The sequence below is a fragment of the Anas platyrhynchos genome, chromosome 1, assembly GCF_047663525.1.
Source record: "Anas platyrhynchos isolate ZD024472 breed Pekin duck chromosome 1, IASCAAS_PekinDuck_T2T, whole genome shotgun sequence".
Taxonomy (NCBI): domain Eukaryota; kingdom Metazoa; phylum Chordata; class Aves; order Anseriformes; family Anatidae; genus Anas; species Anas platyrhynchos.
In genome coordinates, this window is record NC_092587.1 from 151,233,994 (window position 1) to 151,256,259 (window position 22,266).

Consider the following 22,266-nt stretch of genomic DNA (forward strand, 5'->3'; position numbering starts at 1 on the left):
GACTCTCTGAATTGCTTATCCTTCAGCTGAATTGAGGTGCCATCTGCTGATTTTGTTTATGAGGGAGGTGTATTGGGCTATTTCTTTCCAAAAGGAACTGGGGGTGCTGATAAATGCCTACCTAAACATGAGCCAGCAGTGTGCTGAGGTGGCCAAGAAGACCAATGGCATCCTGGCTTGTATCAGGAGTAGTTTAGCCAGCAGAACCAAGGAGGTGATTGTTCCCCTGTACTCTGCTCTGGTGAGGCAGCACCTCAAGTACTGTGTTCAGCTTTGGGTTCCTCAGTAAAAGAAGGACATCAAGGCTCTGGAGCATGTCCAGAGAAGGACCATGAAGCTGGTGAAGGACCTGGAACACAGGTCTTGTGAGGAGTGGCTGAGGGAACTGGGTTTGTTTGGTCTGGAGAAGAGGCGACTCTGGGGAGACCTTATTGCTCTCTACAGCTACCTGAGAAGAAGCTAGGCGGAGCTGGGGATCAGCCTCTTCTCACAGCTAGCTAGCTATAGGACTAGAAGGATTAGTCTCAAGTTGCACTGGGGGAGATTTAGGTTGGAAATGAGGAGACATTTCTTCTTAGAAAGAGCAGTCAGGCATTGGGATGGGTTGCCCAGGGAGGTGGTGGAGTCCCTCGGGGTGTTCAAGGAAAGGTTGGACATGGTGCTTAAGGACATGGTTCAGTGGGTGACGTTGGTGGTAGGGGAATGGTTGGACCAGATGGTCTTGGAGGTCTTTTCCAACCTTAATGATTCTGTGATTCTATGAATGTTCGGTGGAAATGGTCAATCGCTTTGAAGCTTTTTGTACTTGAGGAAAAGAGCATTGTGTAATGTCTTCATGTCTGTTTCTGTATTGTGTTTTTAAATTTTCATCAGTTTTGTTTTAAAACAGCATTTGTTAACTCCTCTCAGGTTTTTGTTTGTTTGTTTTACAGCAAATATGGTTACAGGATTTTTAGCAATTAAAATGGTCCTTGTGTGTGTATTTGGAAGTCTTGTTTCTTAGTTCACTATACATATTGTTTCTTCCTTTTGCAAATTTCCTAAAACTATTGCCATTTGTTCATGACATAGGTCATTGAGTCAAATGAAACTGAACTGCATTTTTTATTGTCTTTCTCTGAACAGCCCAATAAAAATCCTATTTCCTTTTTTTTTTTCTTTTGTTTTGTTATATTGTTTTTATTTTTATTTTGGCTGTCAGTAGCAGCAAGTGAGATGATGAATGGTAGAGCTCAAAAACCTCCCATTACAATATAAAAAGTGAAGTACTAAGTTTGGTGAAATTAATTACATAAATTAACAAAATTCAAACCTTAAAAATGCATCTGAGACTTTTTAAATGAATGAATTGGTCTTACATTTTCATGGGTAATATCTGAAATAATCAGAAAATCTCAACTAATCCCCTTTATATCTTTTTAAAAATTATTTATTTATTTTTATGGCAAATGATGAAGTAGTCTTTCTGTAGTGATTATAGCTTTTTTTTTTCTTTTTTTTTTTTTTTTTGTAATGGTAGATTGGAACTGTGTGCGTTCTATGTCTGTAACATATATAGAGTCACCTTGTCATTCAAAGGACAGCAAGAGCCGTGCTTCCTTTTTTATAAATAGAGTAGCTTTGGTTTGTGTGTTGTAACATCAACACATTTTTTACAAGATTTTTCTAGTATAGAATACAAAATTACTGTACATAGTACATTACGTGTTATGACACAGGTAAATCATGCACTAAGTGATGTGTTGGAAGCATTTGATGATGGAGCAATTCAGTGCAATACACAAGTAGGTACAAATTGAACTTGTGTAACTCCATGATGATAAAGTAATACTACACCCACTGTAAACATTTAGAGTTACATTTCACAATTCTAATTTTATTGGCTGGTCCAGATGAACAGCTGTTATGTGAATGTATTTTAGAATATATTTTAAAGAAGTGATGAAGACCTTTTTTTTTGGAAAAAGACATACAGAAATAAGAAGTGGTGGCCTCATCTTTTATTGTTTCTTCTTTACTCAAATACAGACTTTTAAAAAATATATTTTGGTTTGTTTGGAAGTGATACTATCACTGTTGCAGAGGGATAAATTGGAAGTGACCACCCATTTAAAAATAAGCCAGGCTTTCATTGGTTGTCAACACAGATAAGCAATCATTCTCAATTTCTTTCCTTTCCTGTATGGACCATCATTTTACAGTTCCAGACGTACTTTGTGTTAAAGGATGACTAGTACATAATTTGCTACTTTTTACATAGTAAAATACTCGTGTGTGTTTTTTTTTTTTTTTTTTTGTTTGTTTGTTTGTTTTGTTTTGTTTTGTTTTCAAAACACAGAGTAAAAACAGAATAGAGGCTGGGCTTTGAGTGGGTAGTGGAGCTGGGAGTCATATGCTTGTCTGCATTACCACCTAATCCAGGGCAGTTTAGGAACTGCAAAGCTCTGAAGAAGAGAGAAGGGGGCTGATGTTTGACACATGAGCTGACTGGAGAAGTCATTTTATTTGGGGGACAGGAGAGGAGAATTGAGAACAGAACTCAGAGACAGCTTTCCTTCTTCGCTAGGCTTTATCTCTTCATTTTCTCATCTGTGTGAGGGCAACATTGGAAGTATTTGTAAATCTAGGGGCTGGGCTGGGTTTGTCCACATCAGACTGCTACTTAACAAACCTGTGAGAAGCAGGTTTTAACAAAATGGGAGAAGTTTGGATTTGAGCCAGAGACATAAGGGGTGTATGTGTGCACAAGGTGGAGTAGTAGTTGGAGTTTGATACCCTGCATGTGTGTATTTTTATTTGCCTCTGCAGAGGGGAGAGAGGTTATGCAAGATGATCCCTTGATATCTGTTTTCTTTCTCTGTCCCATTCCCTCTTCCTTGTCCTACAAGTGCTTGTGTACAGTGAGGAAACAGGGAGAGAAGATGATTCTTCTGTCCCTGACTCAACTCTGCCCTCTGTTCTGGCTTGCTCTTTTTGTGTTATAATGAGCACAGTGGAGGGGGGAAAAACGATGCTCCCATTTTCTCATTACCTCTATACCTTCTATTTCCTCCTGTGTATTTATGCTGCTCCTAAAATGCCAGTAAATGTCAGCTTCCATCCCTTAATGCTTATTTGTAGTGCTACACAAAGTAGCCCGCAGGGTGATCTGAAAAATTTGCTGGTGTTCTTGATGTGTTTTATTTATTGCCAAAACATGCAGGATCCAGCGACCATGATAGAATAGCAAGCTAGCTGTTTTTTACTGAGCTTGCTGGTCTTGTTGCATTTGTGTTGTGCCATCTTTCAGCTGTCCTGTGTCAGAGACTGTGAGGAAAAGTGGGAGAATAAGGTTCTGCTAATGACAGAGCCAAGACTACAGAACTGCTTTCCAGAGCAGATGATGATAAATCTGATTACTATCAGAGCAAATGTCAAGTCACTTCTTTTTTGTTTCGCTTTCCCACAGAGGCAGCTGGAAGAGGCAGGAGGAGAGGATTCAGAGAACAGGTTGTAGCAGGGATGAGAGAGAAAAAGAAATTCCCAAAGGCAGGCAGAGAGGCAGAGGAGGCATTTCACTTGCAGTGATTTGTCCTGCAGCCTTCCTGAGATGTTAAAAGAGAAGCAGGGCAGAAGTGACCTAGGTGATAGACTGCTCTATAATCTAGCTAAGCTGTCTCCTTTGCCACTCAGGTCCTGAAATTGCTTAACAAAATCAGCAGGCCTAATCAATCTTCTGGCAGGCTGTTTTGAGCAATTCAGATGTTGATTTCATAGAGCAATTTGTCTTCTGCAAGGTTGACAACACAATAAACTTTTATTAACAAAACAGCAGTCTGGCCAATCTTCCCTTCTGGTGGACACTAAACTGCAACGGCTCTCATGGTATGATTTTCTCAAGTGTGATATTGATCCTGGCCATGGTTCTATCAGTATTTTATATTGGCTTACATTTCTGATGAGCTGAATCTTATAAAGTGTGGGGTTTTCTTCGGTGAATGTGTTTAACTGCTGTTTAGGGCACATAATAATGTCAGTTGCTACTTTATCTGCAATGTGGTGGTTACAACTGAGAAAGTGTGTCTTTCTGTATCTCCATGCTGTCATTAGTTTATCAGTATACCGAGTGAAAATCAAAAATGAAGAAATGAGCTAACATGTTGTACTCCCTTGATGTAAAGATGCCAAAATTGGTCAAAAACTGGTGAAAAAAAGGAGAGTGTAGGGAGGGGATCTGTTTCTTTATTCTATTTTCAAATACTTAAAGGAACCCTAAGATCTTATGCTGAATTTGAGGTATTCTTCCTTAGTTAAGGCAGCATTGACATGGTAGGACTCATTTACATTCTTACAGGGCAGAGAATATTGCAATTACAGAGTGTTATGTCAAGCTTGCCTGTTCTTTTGGGATGTCAAATTTCAGATTAATTCAGATGAGCATCTCTGAGAGAGAAGCAAACCTCTGATCCATTCCACATGGAGTGTTTACCAAGAATACCACTTACATGGTTGTGTACTAGCCTAACAGCAGCACTGGCATAAATAAATGCTGAGGGAGAAGCTGCTAGTGTTATTAGGAGAAACTGTTTGGGGAGACCGGGAAGGGTGCTTGCAAAGTAATGAATAGGCCTTTAATTAATGAAGAAAAGATTGATCCATCTAGCTAAGCTTTATTGCTACTTTGGACTTGAGATTTTTTGAGCATCTTAAAATGCTTTTTGTTTAATAGGTGTTAGCTATTAAGCTAGCTGTTAGCTAGTCCACTGAGTTCAAGTGGCACCCCTTAGTTTGCCTGGCAGAGACAATAAGTGAGGGCATGGTTTACTGCACAAAAGCCTTCTAAAGGCTGTCCCAAGCCTGTGGTCATGGACTGTGTAAGTGAACTTGCATCCACTTCTCTGTCAGGAGGGATTTTTTTGTCTGTAAGTGTGCTGGAGAAGCTTTCATTACTTGCTGTGTACATTAAAGAATCCAATGTCCACTGCAAGCAATAGGGAGCCAGCAACTTTAATGGCTTTAAGAGGTTTGAAATAGTCTCAGCATGAGATTTTAGTCTACAGTACTAATCCTTCATCTTTTGCAAATATTTATACCACATTTCAAAGGCTTACAAACCGTGATGTAAATAGTATACAATAGCGCATTCACAGAAAAATGCTAAAACTACCTTACAAATAATTTTCAGACTGCAGCAGTGCAGCAGGCATGATGAAAAAAGGGTGAGGAATTAACACAATCTTAGGTGAGAGGTAACCACATGTATTTAAATTTCCTATATATGCTATTGTCTTCATGAGACAGAATGCTATTGTCTTCATGAGTTGGGTTCATTATTTGAACCCAATAACAAAGGTGGAACAGAGTGAATGAATCTCACTGTTCAATGCTATTAATACATGAGTATTAGCCTGTGTTTAATCTGAATTAGATTTTCATGGAACTAAGTTGCACCAGAAGTTAGTATCCAGATTCATAGTAAAAAGTATATTCTGATTTTCATATTAAGCATGTTATGATCCTGTTTTAAAAATAACTTCAACAGCAAATAACAAACAACCCATAGACCTATACGCAGAATAATCTAATTAAATATTCCCCAACATGTCCACTGTCAGCCAGATGACAAATGTGAAAAGGGTTTAGTCAAGGCATGTAAAGCAAATAGGACCTGAACCTCTCCAAAAATGAGTAGTCTCTGTAAATGTAATTCAGATGCCATAAGTTTCTGTGGGTGATCCAGTGAAAGCTAGGCTCAATGGGAGGATGTGGGGGGGGGGGGGCAGCTGGCCTGAACTGGCCCTGAGAAGCAAGGTGGAGAAGCAGCGTGAGTAGTGAGAAGACTGAAAAGGGTCATGACATCTTCCTTTGTAAGGAAAAGGATCAGAGCCGATTCAATCATGCCACATGTATTGTGGAGAGAAAAAGCAATTTCTAAAAAAAGATTTGGCTTTTAGTGAGTGCTTGAGGGATTATTCAGAGGAGGGTGAATACAGGAACTAAGTTCCTGCTCAGATCTGTATAGCATAACTCAGGTAAAACTTCTTGCTTTACACAAATGGTGCTGAAGAGAAGACAAGCAAGTTTCAAAGAGTTCTTCAGCTAGAGAAAGACCAATCAGCATCTTTGTTCATAGGTACCACCAAAGGACTCAGGCTGCATGCTGAAGCACCACCAGGGACTTGTGTAGTAAGTGGGAACAGGGATAGCTTGTGTCCACTTCCTGGTTACTGAACATAGCAGCTGAAACAGCTACGTTTGTTCAGCCCCGAGTGAAGAGTTTCTTAGTTCAGAATTTACCAGGGAACTAAGTCTACTCTCTTCAGGAAGGACAGGTTAAAATTATGATGCACAAATTCTGTTATTTCCTGATTTGCAGTCTTCTCAGAATTCTTAGGTGGAGGAGAACTTTAAGGTCCTTATTTGTTAGAAAAACTATCTGAAAAGCATTAAGGTTCTTTGTCCTTTATTTCTGATTTGAAAATCATGTACTGTATTATCCTCATTCCTTTCTTTTTGTTCACTTCTGCCTTAAATAATTTTTGCAACTGAGATAAAACAAACAAAGAAAACATATTTTATCTCTATTTACACAATACATCTTGCTGTCACCTACAGCAAGGAATGATAAATCCTTTTTAGGATAGTGTATGACATTGAAAATATTACATTAAAACAAAACTTCTTGTCCGCGCTTTTAGAATTGATGAAAATGCTGAGACATTTAAAAACAAGCACAAGTTTACTGAAATAGCTATCCCTCAGATAGGAAACAATGCGTATCAAGCCAGGAATCACATAACAGGCAAAAGTCCAGTAATGTCTTCAAGATTTTTGAGACCTGACAAATCATTTTCTTTCAGTTATATCTGTGACAAGTGGATGCAAAACACTGTACCTGGAAGAACAGAAAATAAAGAAAGGAACTAGAGAGTGTATAAGGCAGAGGAGGGCATGTTCAATTCGTTGTGAGAAACCTGATTTGGAAAGGGGTGTTCATGTGCCCTGAGATATACTACCAATGTCTCTGCATACATTTTTACTGCTATATAACATAAAACTGGATTATTCACATTCCTTAGGTCTAGTCTCATCTTACCTCTTTTTTAGCAAGCTGCACCTGAATGCATTTGCTCTACAATTTCTTCTATGCTCTGGGTGATACACAGAGCTCTATAACCTTCAGACAAAATCTACCTAAAAGTGTAGTTTTTTGTTTGTTTGTTTGTTTCAGTTCAGTGTTTGAAATAAAGTGTGAGCCATTAGCAGTGTTTTTATATTAGGTGGTGGAGAGAGTGTGCTGTATGTCTTTGGGAGTGACGTGAGATGTCGGGATACCTAAGCAAATAGGTATCCCCATACCTGTTCAAACTGGAGCAGTGCAGTATGGAAGAAACTGAGCTTTGCTGCAGTATTATCCGTGCTGCCTTTTAGGAGTGGTCTCTGGATCGAACTATCTCCAAAACCAGGCTATAGTCTTATTTTAGAGAGCTGACTGAAGAAATCTAAAACAGAGACAGAGAATGGGTAGGAAGGCATATGGGTGATCGAGGATGCAGTGCTGTTTTCTGTCCTGAGTCTCTTCTATTCAGTGGTGCAAAGGTATACATACTCTGAATACCTTGTGCTAGACAATAATTGGAGTGCTGATAATATCAATGATAAAAAGTTCAACCTGCAGCTTCTTACTGAAGTTTAAAGAATGATTTATCATTTTGAGATAATATGGAACTGCTCAAGAGTCTGAAAAAAAATTGAAAGCCTACATTGTGATGCGATAGTGATTACTTTCTAGTGTTTTGTAAATGGTGGGACTAGAAAAGTCTAGAGCATGAAAAATATTTTAAAACTTATGAGAAATGAATGTAAAATTATACTGAATTGATTGAAGCTTTCGAAAAATACTGAAGTAACTGAATGGCATAATACTAGATTGTATTGTACAGATTGTACTAGATTGTACATTTTACCTTCTTGTGCAAGCATCACTTAATAGGCAAGACGGTGGAAAAGCGAGTCCTGTGTTCATTTTTGTGTGTGTTTTTTGATGTATGTCAAAGTACAAATAAAAGGTTTCTTAATAAGTTCTTTTTGACACAAGCTGAAGAGAAGTGCTGCACAAGACTGAAGCTACCATTTATTTTTACTCACTAGGTGTGTTTATATGTTTTTACTAACACTGGGCTTTTGGAGTCTGTCAAAAGTGGCATTTTAAAAATGGTACGGAGAAGACTTCTCTTTCTTCCAAGGACTTTAATTTGTGATATCAGTAAATCCTGACAGTCAAACAACAACAATAAACCTCTCAGCTTTTTTCTCTCTCGTAGGGTGATAGCTCCTATGTAAAGGATCGTTGGTGTGTGTTTGATGGATTCATGGTCTTTTGTCTTTGGGTGTCCCTGGTTTTACAGGTACTTATTTCAGTTACCTTTTTCAATGAATAGGTATTTGATTATGGAAAATATGTGGCACAGACAAGTAATTATGAGCTGTGGAAGAATGGGTGTATAGGGGTCGAATTATTTTTGATGTTGAATGTTGAATTCAATAGCACCGTAATTGCACATTGCAGCATATCTACAGTAGCAGTAGAATTTATCTTTTAGTATTTATCTTGATTAATTTTTATCACTGAGAAGTCATTAACAATCTGAAGCTTGCTACCATAAACTCTGCATAATCAAAAAGGAGAGAGAAGTATCTTCAGAGAGCCATTTGTCCCTTACACATTATGACAGTTGTGCTCATCTCCTTCCATTGAGTTGGGTTGGATGTAATGATGACTAACATAGGTAACTAAAGGGAGACTGATTCGTATGGCAGATATTTGCGATTTTGTAGGCATATTGACTGGGTAAGTGGAGGGTTTTCATGTAGAATGGGTCACACCAACAAAACCTTTTCCATAATAGAAGATAAATGTAAAAATATAACAAAAAATATAAAAAATACATTTGGAAACAATGTGATAAGTTTCCATAAAGTAATGAACTCAAACTTGTTGCAAAAAAAAAAAAGTATGGCCTTTTAAGGTACAAGTCAAATTGTGTCCCGTAAAAAAATTGGTACTTAAGCCAATTTTTTTGAATGAGAATAGATCAAGGACCGTGAGATTTGGCCTTTAATAATATAAGGACTGTAAAAGACCCATTAAGATTGCCATTAGACAAAGCTTAGCCATTTCTGAAAAAATTAAGATACGTTGTCATTTTCTGCTTTATACACAGTGAAGACTTTGGTACGTCATGTATATGTGTACGGTCAAGATAGGCTGTTACAGATGAGCACCACAGGTTACCCATCTTCTGCATTGTCAGGTTCCCCCTCCATTTTCTTAGTATTTTGAACAAATACTAAATTAAGCAGTAACTCTCAGAATGGAGACAAGGGTAAAGAAAAGACATTTTTACCCAATCATTAAGCTAAATAGTCCTTCTGGAGTGCCCTGTCAAAGTGTTAAGGAAATGTTTCCCTAATCTGTGGCTTGGCTGAGAAATTTGTGTCCTAAGTAGAGCCATAGGAGAACATGTGCAGTTTTCTCATGCTCTTGGAATTATATGGAGAATTAATAAGTGTATTGCAATGTGTAAGGCAATCAGGATGTATCTACTTTTATGTAATATGAAAAGCCTTGGTGGTGTGCCTCATTATTAGATACTGATTTCCATAATGGAAAATGTAAATTATTCACTTTTAATAAAGTTGTGGGAAACCTGTGAGGTAGCACTAGCACACATGCATACAGTTTACACGAAGTTGCATGCTGTTCTTGAGTTATTTGAGATAGAAGCATTATGAACGTAGGCAGAGTATATTTTTAGAATTTCATTAGGATAACTTAGAAATGGATTAAAGGATTTATTAATACTTTTCTTTTAAAAAACATGTTTAAAATGAATCATAAAGTGTACCAAGAGATGATTGAAAATTAAAATGAAAATAAAAATCATATATAGTGTTCGTAGTTTTAAAAATTGGGTAAGTACCAAGAGGAACAGGACAGGGTTGTCAAAAAAAAAACATGCTTCTTTTCTTTGGTAGGTGTTTGAAATTGCTGAAATAGTTGATCAGATGTCACCTTGGGGCATGTTGCGGATTCCAAGACCACTCATTATGATTCGAGCATTCCGGATATATTTTCGTTTTGAGCTGCCAAGAACCAGGATAACAAATATTTTAAAGTAAGTAAGGCTGTTATCTAAAGAACCACAGACTTAGAACACTGAATAAGAAGCTCAGAGAATGACTCTTAATGCTTAATGTGCACCCGAGTTGTAGTTCTGGCAAAAAAAAATCTTGCTCTTTTCTATATTTAAGGAATTATCAGGTTTCTATAAAGTGATCAAAAATGACAGGTATTTAAATAAATCTTAAATCATTTTGCTAATAATTGTAGCCAGCAATTTGCAACCAGTTGGAGAAAATTCTCTTCGATTAGTGTGAGCATATAATAATCAAGGTGAACAGCTATGTGTAGTTGTATTGGTGTATGTATACAGACATATACAAGCATACACTCATAAGTATATTCTGTAGAGCATATAATGGTAAAAAACACTTAATAGTAATGTGAAAGGGTTTCTTCTATTTATTTGATGTCAACTTCGTCATCTCATCTTGCCTGTGCAATTCATTAGATACTATGATACTATTTTACGAAACCTAGACTTTCTACATTTTATTTACTTATTTTTATTCTGCTCTTTGTAGTTTACAGCTGTTTTAATTACTCTAACTAAGTTTAGAAAAAAATGTAGCTTTTTTTTTTTTTTTTTTTTTTAACATGGCTCTGGCACAGAGCAAGAGATCAAGTTTGAGGACAAATTTTCTGTGGGATGAAATACAAATTCTGTGTGTGATCATACTTTCTATTCCGCAGTTTTTCAGAGGTGTCTTCACATTGCCTGTGCACTCAGTGTGCTGTTTCTCTTTTTGCCAGGCGTTCTGGAGAGCAAATCTGGAGCGTTTCAATTTTCCTTCTCTTTTTTCTCCTCCTGTATGGAATCCTGGGGGTGCAGATGTTTGGAACTTTTACGTACCACTGCGTGACTGATGACACACAGCGAGGGTAAGTTAGCCTGGGTAGGCATAATATGAGGCTGTTCTTTCAGTGCATATATGTATTTTTAGTTAGCATCGTGTGTAAAATGGAATTAACAGGCTAAAAATGGTCCACCAAAATCAATTCCCCAGGATAAACTGGAGAAACAAATATGTTACAAATTATGAAAACAAACAAACAAACAACAAAAAACAAACAAACAAACAAACAAAACAAACATGAATTTAAAATGGAACAAAGATGACAAATTATGGTATTGAACAGCAGTCTGATTTAGGGGATGACTGCGTGGGGATGTATGTGGTTAGAGTACAAGTGAGAGAGATCGAGACAGCAGGAGAGCCTTTAGGATGAGCATTGCTGCTTATGGCTGAGTCAAGTCACTGATGTTTCATCAGCTTTTGCTCTATTCTCCTATCTTTTCCCAGAATGTCTGGGAATGGGGCAAGACCTAAGGTAAAGGGCAGAACTTTGCACAGAATCTCACACCCTTGTTGGGATGAGAGGTTACCGGGACCTGATACTCAGATGTAAAGCTAAAGATCCTTTTTACCCAGCCTTTGGAAAGTGCAATTAATATTTTACACTGGTTATCAAATGTACATCATGGTTTTGATTCAGCATGTACTTAAACAAAAGGGTAAGTTAAAACACAGTATATGTAGCCTCTTGTCATTGGGATGCCTCATAGGACTACACTTAAGTATACTCTTCATCCTGTTGAGTTGACGGCTTGGATGTATGCTTGACCACCGTTGTGTTATTCTATTGCATCTATTTCTTTGTTGCTTCTCCTTCTTTGGATAGGGAAATGTTAGCTCTGGAGTTGAAGCCTTTGCATTAGTCAAAAGTGTATCCTCTTATTTCTGTATTGAATTTGTCAGAAAGTAAAATAAATAGAATAGACATTATAAGAAACTCAAAACACTGCTTAATCTGCTACTGTGCTGAATAAAAAATCAGACTATTGCAAAATAGCGTGTTAAAGATTTTTCTGAACTAGGATCTATAAACTATCAAATTCAAAATGAGATTATTAAAAGTGGCAGATATAAAAAAGGTTACAAAATTACTTGTGAACATGCTAGACATTGCATGATGTTTTGTTAAAGAGGTGATTGAATTTTGGATATTTTCTTATGCATTGAGTATTACATTGTGTGGTTGTTTTTCACTTAGGAAATTAGATATTTTATTCTGACTTTTTCGCATTTTTAAAAGAAAATCTTTATAGCACTTTTTTTTTTTTTTTCGTTTCCCATAGACATGGGAAAAAATCTTTGTGAAAAATGTATTTGTAATATCTGTGATTCTGTGATTTACGTATGTAGTTTGGGAAAACAGGAAATAGGATTGATAATACAGGAAATATCATCCATCTTATTGCTTCTATCAGAGAATGTAGCCTTTCACTGAATTCAATTGAAAAAGATGAAATGGGACATTATAAGGTGTGGTTTTGATACAAAATAATGAGTCTGTAATTTTAAGGTTGCCCATAATTTTAGTTTCTTCTGTATGTACTGGGTTGCTCTCTGAATACTGCATTATTGAAAAATAATGGGAAAGTGGTTATGGTTCAATTTTAGGTTGTTGAAAAGATGAATTACAGGAAAAGGTGAAATGGTAAAATATCCAGTACATAAAATAAATAATAATAATAGGAGCCAGTCTAAAATGTGTTAAAAGATGTAAAAGTGAAGTATGCAGAAATAAAGAAATGTGAGACTTGAAGTTGAACATCAAGTCTAGACTTAACTCCTTGTTCTTTCAGTATCATCATGTATTTATTTTTAGCTCTTTATAAGTTAGGCATCTAAAATAAGTTATATTTTAGATACCTAGGATAGGCATCTTCAGAAAGTAATTAATTCCTTTTGCCTTTTCCAAAACTGACTTTTAACTTTAAATGGCTCCTATGTTTGTGTATGAGGAGTACAGTTACATTGAAAACCACTTTTTCCCTTGATTTACTCTGACAGATGAAGGATGCTCACACAATGAACAATATCTTTTTCTCTTTTCTCCCTGACATGTGGATTCACACCTTACTTGTGACACACCGCTCATTTCTACTCTGAAAACACTTATTTCTTCTTCTTTCTGTAAAATTCATCATTATGCTTTGTGAACGCTTAAACATATGTGATTGTTTTTCATTCTAAGGAATGCCAGGCAGGAACTCTGGGTGGAGTTAGTCTGTCCCCTCTTCACATAAGTCAGGACTGGCCCTAGCAGAACTGCCTGCATAACTTTTCCATGGACTGGAAAAATAAAAAGAAGTAACAGTTGTACTGCCAAAAGAGGACAAGTTGGAGGCTGGCACTGGTGTCCAGAATGTTCTTAGAAAGGAGGCATCACTCCACCTCTCAACAGAGGAGAGTTTATTAGCTTTGACGTAGTAGAGCACAAAAGCATGAAAATTGCCTAGAAAAATCTGACTTCTGTCTTTGAGGTTCAGTTTCTCAACTTCATAGTAAGGCTTCCCTCAAAATTTGAGTCTGGCTGTCTGTGTCTCTCTACCTCAGGTGGTTCTGTTCTATGCCATGAAGAATGGCCAGTGCTGACTGTACTTGGCATTGAATAACTTCAGAGACTAAAGCATAGCCCCTAATGAGCCACAGCTGTAAACACTCAGTATTTCTGCAAGCCAGATCTGAGGCTCCCAAGTCAAGCTTTGAAAATGAAAAGCACACAATTAGTGGCCACCTTTGAGAACTTGCATTTCATGTAATTTATCTCGTACGAAGCAGAATTGTATGGCAAAGAAAAGCAAGGGTAAAATCTAATTACTGAGGTCAAGATTCATCCATTTTAGAAAGCAGCCTTAGTAAGTCTACTGCCTTCTGATTTATACAGGAGACAAACATCTCCTGCAAATGGCATCTTAAAATCTTGCTATTCCTTCCTATTTGAAAGGACGTGGCAGCCTCATCAGACACTCATTGCCTCTTTGACTGCTGCAAGTTCTTTTATCTTTCCATCCCTCTTGACGCCCACACTCCCTGACCTCCTGTCTCTCCACCTCCTCAGTCAGTTTCTAATGTTAACTCTGACAAACAGAAATACTGGAGTGAGCTAACCGCAGTCTTAAGTTTTTCATTGCATCTGTGAAATCAGCAAAATCCGACTTCCTTCCAAAGGCTGAAAAGTTTTTTTGTTTGTTCGTTTTATGTTAAGTCCTTTTTTCCCTCATTTGTGTGATCTTCTTTATTTTTCCTGACTTACTTTTCTATATGGGGAACACTGTCACCTTCCTAGGCAATTTTCTAACTCAGTGTTCCCTTTGTGATTATTACTTATCTTTTTTACAGCTCTTCTGTTACAGCTTTTTCCTGATGATTTCTCTGACTGGTGTATCTGTTTTCTGCCAAGGAGTGTTATACTGCATAGACTCCCTTATCACACATCTTCTTCTGGGGCAATCCCAGACCTGAGCACAGCCTGGGAGAAGAACTCACTGAGAGCAGCTCTGCAGAGAAAGAATTTGGGATTCTGGAGGATGAAAGGCTCAACACAAGCCAGTAGTGCATAAGCTGGTGCAGCCCAGCAGGCCAACTGCATCCTGGGCTGCACCACCAGAGGGGTGGCCAGCAGGGGAGGGAGGGGGTTGTGCCCCTCTGCTCTGCCCTGGTGAGTTCCCACCTGGAGTGCTGTGTCCAGGGCTGGGGGCCCAGCACAAGAAGGATGTGGGGCTGTTAGAGCAGGTCCAGAAGAGGGCTGTGAAACTGATCAGATGGCTGGAGCACCTCTCCTGTGAAGGAAGGCTGAGAGAGATGGGGATGTTCAGCCTGGAAATAAGAAAGCTCAAGAGCAACTTCATTGAGCCTTTCAGTACTTAAAAGAAACTTATAAAAAAAGATGGAGGGGGACTTTTTACATCAGCAAATAGTGATAGGACAATGTTGAATAGTTTTAAACTGAAAGAGGGGAGATTTAGATTAGATGTTGGGAGGAAATTCTTTATTGTGAGAGCAGTGAGACACTGGCACAGGTTGCACAGAGAAGCTGTGGGTACCCCATCCCTGGAGGTGTTCAAGGTCAGGCTGGATGGGGCTTTGGGCAACCTGGTCTGGTGGGAGGTCAGTCTTCACTAGATCTCCTACTCTAGTGGCAGGTGTTTCTGCCCATGTCAGGGGGGCTGGAACTGGGTGGTCTTTAAGGTCCTTTCCAACTCAAGCCATTCTATGATTCTATGATTGTTTCTTAAAAGACATGCAGTATGGTTGTAATGTAATATATAGACAATTATCTAAATAATTTGATACATTATAAGCAGTTTAACAGGTCTTTTTGCTATATCTGCAATTAGTTTCAAACAAGTGAACAAATGTGGGGAAAGTAGGTTGTTTTCCCAAATCTACCCTATTTTATTCTTGGGCACATTCAGTGTACAAAAGGTACTTCCGCAAGAACATGTTAGAGAAATTATTTCAAAACCTTTTCTTTGGCTCTTTTAGAGAGGTTTATAAATCTTCACAGACATACTACTAAGTGTTTTCTTTATTTTTATTACCAAGATATGTTTGACTACACAAAAATACTTTTGTAATGTATAATTAGATTATATTTATTCCACAACAGCGTATTTTCCTTTTTATAGGGGAAAGAAAGCTTTACCTCAGTGAAAGGAAGGAGGTTAGCACGGCTAAAAAACATAAAATGTACCTAAATTACCTAATTCTCCAAACTCACTCTTTAAGGTCCTTTATTTATACTACCAGTAGGATATGGGATGAGTATTGCTGTAGACCTGTCTGCTTTGTCACCATGGCAGTCAATTTAAAATCCTTCATGCAAGGTTCAAAGTAAGAACTGACCAGGAAAACAGATAAGAAAAATAATTACCAAGTAATAAAAAGATCTAAGAGGTTTTTGGTCATCTTTCCCTCTATCTATCGATAGCCACCCCCACCCCCCCAAAATGTCAGAAAACAGCTTCAAAGATACTGGAGCTTAAAGCTTACCACAATATCTAGTAGAAGAAATAAATATGTTTAAAAAGAACAAAAGGGATTTGGGATAATGTCTTACATCAGCAGTGGGAAAATAAGTATGAGCAATCGAGTTTTGGAGAAAGGGGAAAAAGCAAAAGCCAAACTAGAAAAAACAACATAACAAGACTTCTTTAACAGGGCATATTAATTTGTTGGTGCCAATTAAACAACCAGCACTACTTTATTATTGTGTTTGGGGTTTATTGAGAATCCATGTAATGGTGATATGTCTGATATTTCCTCAGGGAAAAGAAAACTGGAAGAAATCTTGTTTTTTCCAGGCCAGATGTTATTTAGACCCTAACCAAAATCAAGACAAATACAGCATCAGACTAAAACAGAACTAATCCTATTCAGATGGGATCCTATCAAAAGGTGGAAGACAATGTTAAGGTGATGGCCAGTATAGAAACCCAAGAAAAGTGGTCTTCATCCTCATTTTCAAAGGCGTGTGATTTCTGAGCACAAGTCCTGATTTTGACCAGAACAGTTAAATAGATAGTTATCCAAAGCAATTGAGCTGTTGATTTCTTTCATATAGGCTTCCCAGAGCTTCTGTTTGTCCAGCTCCACCTGAGCCTACCAGAGGGTAGACCCCGCTAGACCTGCTGTTCATGAACAGAGAAGGACTGGTGGGAGATGTGGTAGTAGGGAGCTGTCTTAGTCAGAGTGACCATGACATGGCAGAGTTCTCCATTCTTGGTGAAGTCAGGAGGGTTGTCAGTAAAACTGCTACCTTGGACTTCCAGAGGGCAGACTTCGAACTGTTCAGGATGCTGGTAGGGAGGGTCCCTTGGGAGTCAGTCCTGAAGGGCAGAGGGGTCCAGGAAGGCCGGACGCTCCTCAAGAAGGAAGTCTTAAAGGCTCAGGAGCAGGCTGTCCCTGCATGCCATAAGATGAGCCAGCAGGGAAGAAGACCAGTGTGGCTGAACAGGGAACTTTTGCTCTGTATTTGGGAGAAAAAGAGAGTTTATGTTCAGTGGAAGAAGGGACGGGCAACTCAGGGAGAGTACAAGGAGGTTGCCAGGATATGAAGAGGAAAAATCAGGAAGGCCAAAGCCCAGCACAAGCTCAACCTGACCACAATGGTCAAGGATAACAAAAAATGTTTTTATAAATATATTAATGGAAAGAGGAGGGCCAAAGAGAATCTCCATTCTTTACTGGATGCAGTGGGGTTCATGACGACAGAGGATAAAAAAATGGCTGAGGATCTTAACACCTTCTTTGCATCTTTCTTTACTAGCCAGACCGCATATCTTCAGGGTACTCATCCTCCTGACCTGGAAGTCTGGGACAAGGAGCAGATGAAACCCCTCATAGTTCAGGTAGAAACAGTTAAGAGACCTGCTGCTCCACCTGGACTGTCAGAAGTCTATGGGGCCAGATGGGATCCACCCAAGGGTGCTGGCGGAGGTGATTGCCAAGCCACTTTCAATCATAAGTCAGCGGTCATGGTCATCTGGAGAGGTCCCAGATGACTGGAGACTTGCTAATGTTACACCCATCTACAAGAAGGGTTGTAAGGAGGAGCCAGGGAACTACAGGCCAGTCAGCCTGACCTTGGTGCCAGAAAAGATGCCAGGAACAGGTCGTCTTGAATGCAATGTACGCGGGACCACCAGGGGATCAGGTCCAGTCAGTGTGGGTTCATGAAAGGCATGACTAACCTCATTTCCTTCTATGACTGGGTGACCTGCCTGGTGGATGAGGGAAAGGCTGTTGACATAGTCTACCTAGACTACAGCAAGGCCTTTGACACAGTCTCTCACAGTGTTCTCCTGCAGAAGCTGGCAGCCCATGGCTTGGACAGGTACACTCTTTGCTGGTTTAAAAACTGGCTGGACGGCCGGGCCCAGAGAGTGGTGGTGAATGGAGTGAAATCCAGCTGGTGACCAGTCACCAGTGGTGTTCCCAGGGGTCAATGTTGGGGCTCCATTCTCTTTAATATCTTTATTGATTACTTGGATGAGGGAATTGAGTGCACCCTCAATAAGTTTGCAGACAACACCAAGTTGTGGGGAAGTGCTCCTCCTTCTTCCACCTGAGGGCATCACTTAAACATTAAAGGAGGAGATCACTTAAACATTAAACATATAAATAAGTCTAATTTGATACCCTTTGTTGAGTGCAGATTCATGCAAGCTAGATAGATTTGTTGTTAACTCTTCATTTCTATTAGCACTAATATTGATAGCCTTCTTTGTTGTGTGAATTCCATTTATTCATGTTGTTTTAATTCCTATGAAATGTCTTACATTAGCATATGTACCTTGCAATCGCTATTTGAATTCAGTTCCCTTATGAATGATTGTAGCAGCCACAAAGATGTGCCATCACAGAGTTGTTATGCCATATGGCATTTGATAAAAATTCAGTATAAGTACTGATCCATGCATACTACACATGAAAAAATCCACACTGGAACGTTTGCATTGTCGTTTTTGAGCTCTGCTTTCTCATGACTGAGTGTACATTCCAGCAGTGTTCATAGGAGAGTTTTTCTTTTAATGACTTTTCTGTGGCTAACTTTGGTGGCCTTGTTAGTCTGAAGGGTAACGACGAAGTGAATTGAATGAGATTTTCTCTAATTTTGTTAACAAGTGATCAAACCAATGGACTGGCAAAGTTTTTAAGTAGCTGCAATCATTCTGTTCTCATTCACATGGTGACAGTGCTGGCTTTGGATAACGTAAGAGATCTGTCATAAGTACAGAGTCATCTGGTTTTGATGTCAGCACCAGTGTTAGGAACCTAAATGCATTGAATTCCCTTTCTGGCTTGTGGAGAGAGAGAGGTACTTCTGGAGTATTATGGAACCCACCAGCATCCAATCTCTTGGAGGTGTGTTTCAGTCTCTTCAAAACTCACATGAAGTGAATAGTAATAGATAACATCAACGGTACAGTTTTTACACCCTTACTTAGGTCATGTATGAAATGAAAAAAGCCACAAGCCCAATCAAATCAGTGTTTAACTAGTAGTATTGCTTTATGTAGTAGGCAGTTTGATTCAATCATACCTTATGACTGATTATGGGTGGAAGAGAAAGGGAATAAAGTCAGTATTTAAGTTAATTTATGAAATAAACATAAACCATTTATTTTTTCTTGAGAAGTTGACCAAAGAAGCAAAAGAAACTACCAGTTTTGTCTATAAAGATTCAAGCTTTGACACTGTGTGAAAACTACCAAAAGATAACGAAACCTGAAACTGAACATGGAAATAATCAATAAAAGATCAGAACTGAATGACAAGATATAAAAATCTATGTATTGTGGGGTGAATATACTGAAAGACAATGTATTAGCAGTGGTGAAATATTACAGTATCTATATTTTAAATTTATAGTCAAAAGGAATGATTGGATCATCTAGTCTGATTTCATTATGTTTGTCCTGGAGGGAGCTTTATAGCTTGCATCTGATTCTGTTGTGTGGCTTGTAGGTAGACATCTATTCTTGGTTAGAGTAGGAGCAGAAGAATGCTTTATAAGCAAGGGAACTTTTTAGTTTATATCAGAAACTGTTCCACTGTTAAAAACTATGTTCCTAATTCATCATCTTAATTTGCCTGGTTTCAGCTGTTAGCTTTCTATTCATGTTACACCTCTTTATGCTAGATTACACAGAACTGTAATTCCCAGTACTTTCCCTGTGTGAATCCACTTACACAAAATAATTTAGGCACCCTTCAGTATGCTTTTTAATGAACAAGCATTATGTAGCTCTTTAACTCTGTTGCTGCTAAGCATGTTCTTTTCTCTCATTTTCATATTTCTATGTTCTTCCCTTTAACTTCAAAAAAAAAAAAGAATATGAACAAAAAAACTGAGCACAATATTGATCATAATTGGTGTGACTGCAATGCAGAGAGATATATTAATTCATTATCGTTCTGATTGTATAGCCTGGGAAACACTGGCTCTTTCTTGCCATGATCATAGAATCATGGAACAGTTTGGGTTGGAAGGCACTTTAAAGATCACACAGTTCCAATGCCCCTGCCATGGAACTAGAGTTCCATGCCACTAGAGTAGGAGATCAACTGGTTGAGGATTGACCTCCCACCAGACCAGGCTGCCCAAAGCCCCATCCAGCCTGGCCTTGAACACCTCCAGGGATGGGGTATCTGCAGCTTCTCTGGGCAACCTCTGCCAGTGCCTCACCACCCTCACAGTGAAGAATTTCTTCCAAATATCTAATATGAATCTGCCCTCTTTCAGTGTAAAGCCATTCCCCCTTGTCTTATCACTACACTCCCTGACGAAGAGTCCCTCTCCAGCTTTTCTGGAGGCCCCTGTTAGGTACTGCAAGGCCACCATGAGGTCTCCCCAGAGCCTTCTCTTCTCCAGGCTGAACAACCCCGACTCCCTCAGCCTGTCTTTATGGGAGAAGTGCTCCAGCCCTTCAGATTATCTTTGTGGCCCTCTGGACTCGTTATTAATACTTCCATGTTCTGTGGTTCCCAGATCTGAATGCAGTGCTCCATGTGAGGTCTCTGGAGAGCAGAGTAGGGGGGGAGAATCACCTCCCTTGACCGGCTGGCTACAATTCTTTTGATGCAGCCCAGGATGTGGTTGGCTTTCTGGGCTGGAAGCACATACTGATGGCTCTCATCAACTAGCACCCCCAGGTCTTTCTCCTCAGGGCTGCTCTCAATCCATTCTCCACCCAGCCTGTATTTGTGCTTGGGATTGCCTCAGCCCAGATGCAAGGCCTTGCACTTGTCCTTCTTGAACTTCACAAGGTCCACACAGGCCCACCTCTCAAGCCTGTCCAGGTCCCTCTGGACGGCATCCTTTCCCTCCAGCTTGTCGATCGCACAGTACAGCTTGGTGTCATTGGCACAGTTGCTGAGGGTGCACTCTATCCCACTGTCACCAACAAAGATGTTAAATAGTGCCAGTCCCAACACAGACCCCGAGGAACACCATTTATTACTATCTCCACCTGGTCATTGACTGTGACTCTTTGAGTTTGACCAGTTAGCCAGTTTCTTACCCGCTGAGTGGTCCATCCATCAAATCCATATCTCTCCAATTTAGGGACAAGGGTGCCATGGGGGACAGTGTCAAATGTCCAAGTCCAGGTAGATGATGTCAGTTGCTCTTCCTCTATCCACCAATGCAGTGGATAAAAAAAAAACCAATAAAATAATATCAGAAGTGATATATTATTAAAAATTATGAGAGGATGCCCTATTATATCTCCTTCTTTTAAACTCTCACATAGCATCTATATTCTATAATACAGCATTCCTATCCTCTTTTATCCTCTTTATTCTGTAGGTTATAGGACCTAACATTTGCTGTCTGTGATCCTTCCTGTGCAGCTTTGTATTTGTCTGTACTAAATCACATTTTGTTTTCTTGGATTCAGGTAACCAAGTGATCCCAATAATCTTATTGCCTTGTCCGAATCATAATTTGTGTTTTCTGTGCCTGTTCTTGATTTTATACCTATTTCTCCCTCATTGATTATGGTAGATCATGGTGATCATTTCAATAGCAAGTATTTCTTAAGATGTCAGTTAATCAGTTTTCAGCCCCTTTATCCTGTGTTTTATCAATACTATACAATGCCAACTTTTTAATCAGTTGTGTTATTGAATTCATCACTTTACAAAGTCCAAGCTAGACAATTTCATTGGGCAAATTTGCAGTCTTATCAAAATCATGCTGGTATGATGAGAATTTTTTTCTGTATTTGATGGTGCTTGCCATTAATTACATTCAAGTTCTTTACTCTTTATCAATTAGACTGTGTAACAGCTCATTCTTTCTTTTGTCTCAGTTGATGTCAGGCTAGCCAGTCATGCTGCTTGTCCTTTAATGGCATATTAGCATTCTTCAGGGATTCCCCTGCTATTTCAAGTTTTATTAAAAATTAATAGGGAGATGAGAGATGCCCTCAGTTATTTGGGCCTGTTGATTTGAATATAATTATCCCTAGCAGATGCTATCTAATATTCTCCTCAGTTACTAAATCTTGAGAAGTGAAATCTGTGTTTGCCAAGTTAAAATGTAAAATATGGCATGTTGCCAAATCTGAAGCACTGTGCTTATACTGTCCCTAAAGTCATGAGTCCTTGAAGCATGCACTATTTTATTTTTTAATGTAATAAAAATAATAAATAGATATCAGAGACAATCTGTTATCAGACAGCTTAGAGAGCTTTATGGTTATAATTACAGATATAATTATGAGAAACATTAAATATGGATGATGT

General features: G+C 38.8%; 1 protein-coding gene across 2 annotated transcripts in view; it reads left to right on the forward strand.

Annotated features, from left to right (window-relative positions):
- NALCN (sodium leak channel, non-selective) overlaps positions 1 to 22,266 on the forward strand; it is a 228,476-nt gene that overhangs the window by 23,367 nt on the left and 182,843 nt on the right. For both annotated transcript variants that reach the window (XM_038173435.2, XM_027443733.3), the window contains exons 4-6: positions 8,304 to 8,387; positions 10,018 to 10,157; positions 10,916 to 11,044. In XM_038173435.2, the coding sequence (XP_038029363.1) occupies positions 8,304 to 8,387; positions 10,018 to 10,157; positions 10,916 to 11,044 (353 nt within the window). The remainder of the gene's footprint in view (positions 1 to 8,303; positions 8,388 to 10,017; positions 10,158 to 10,915; positions 11,045 to 22,266) is intronic.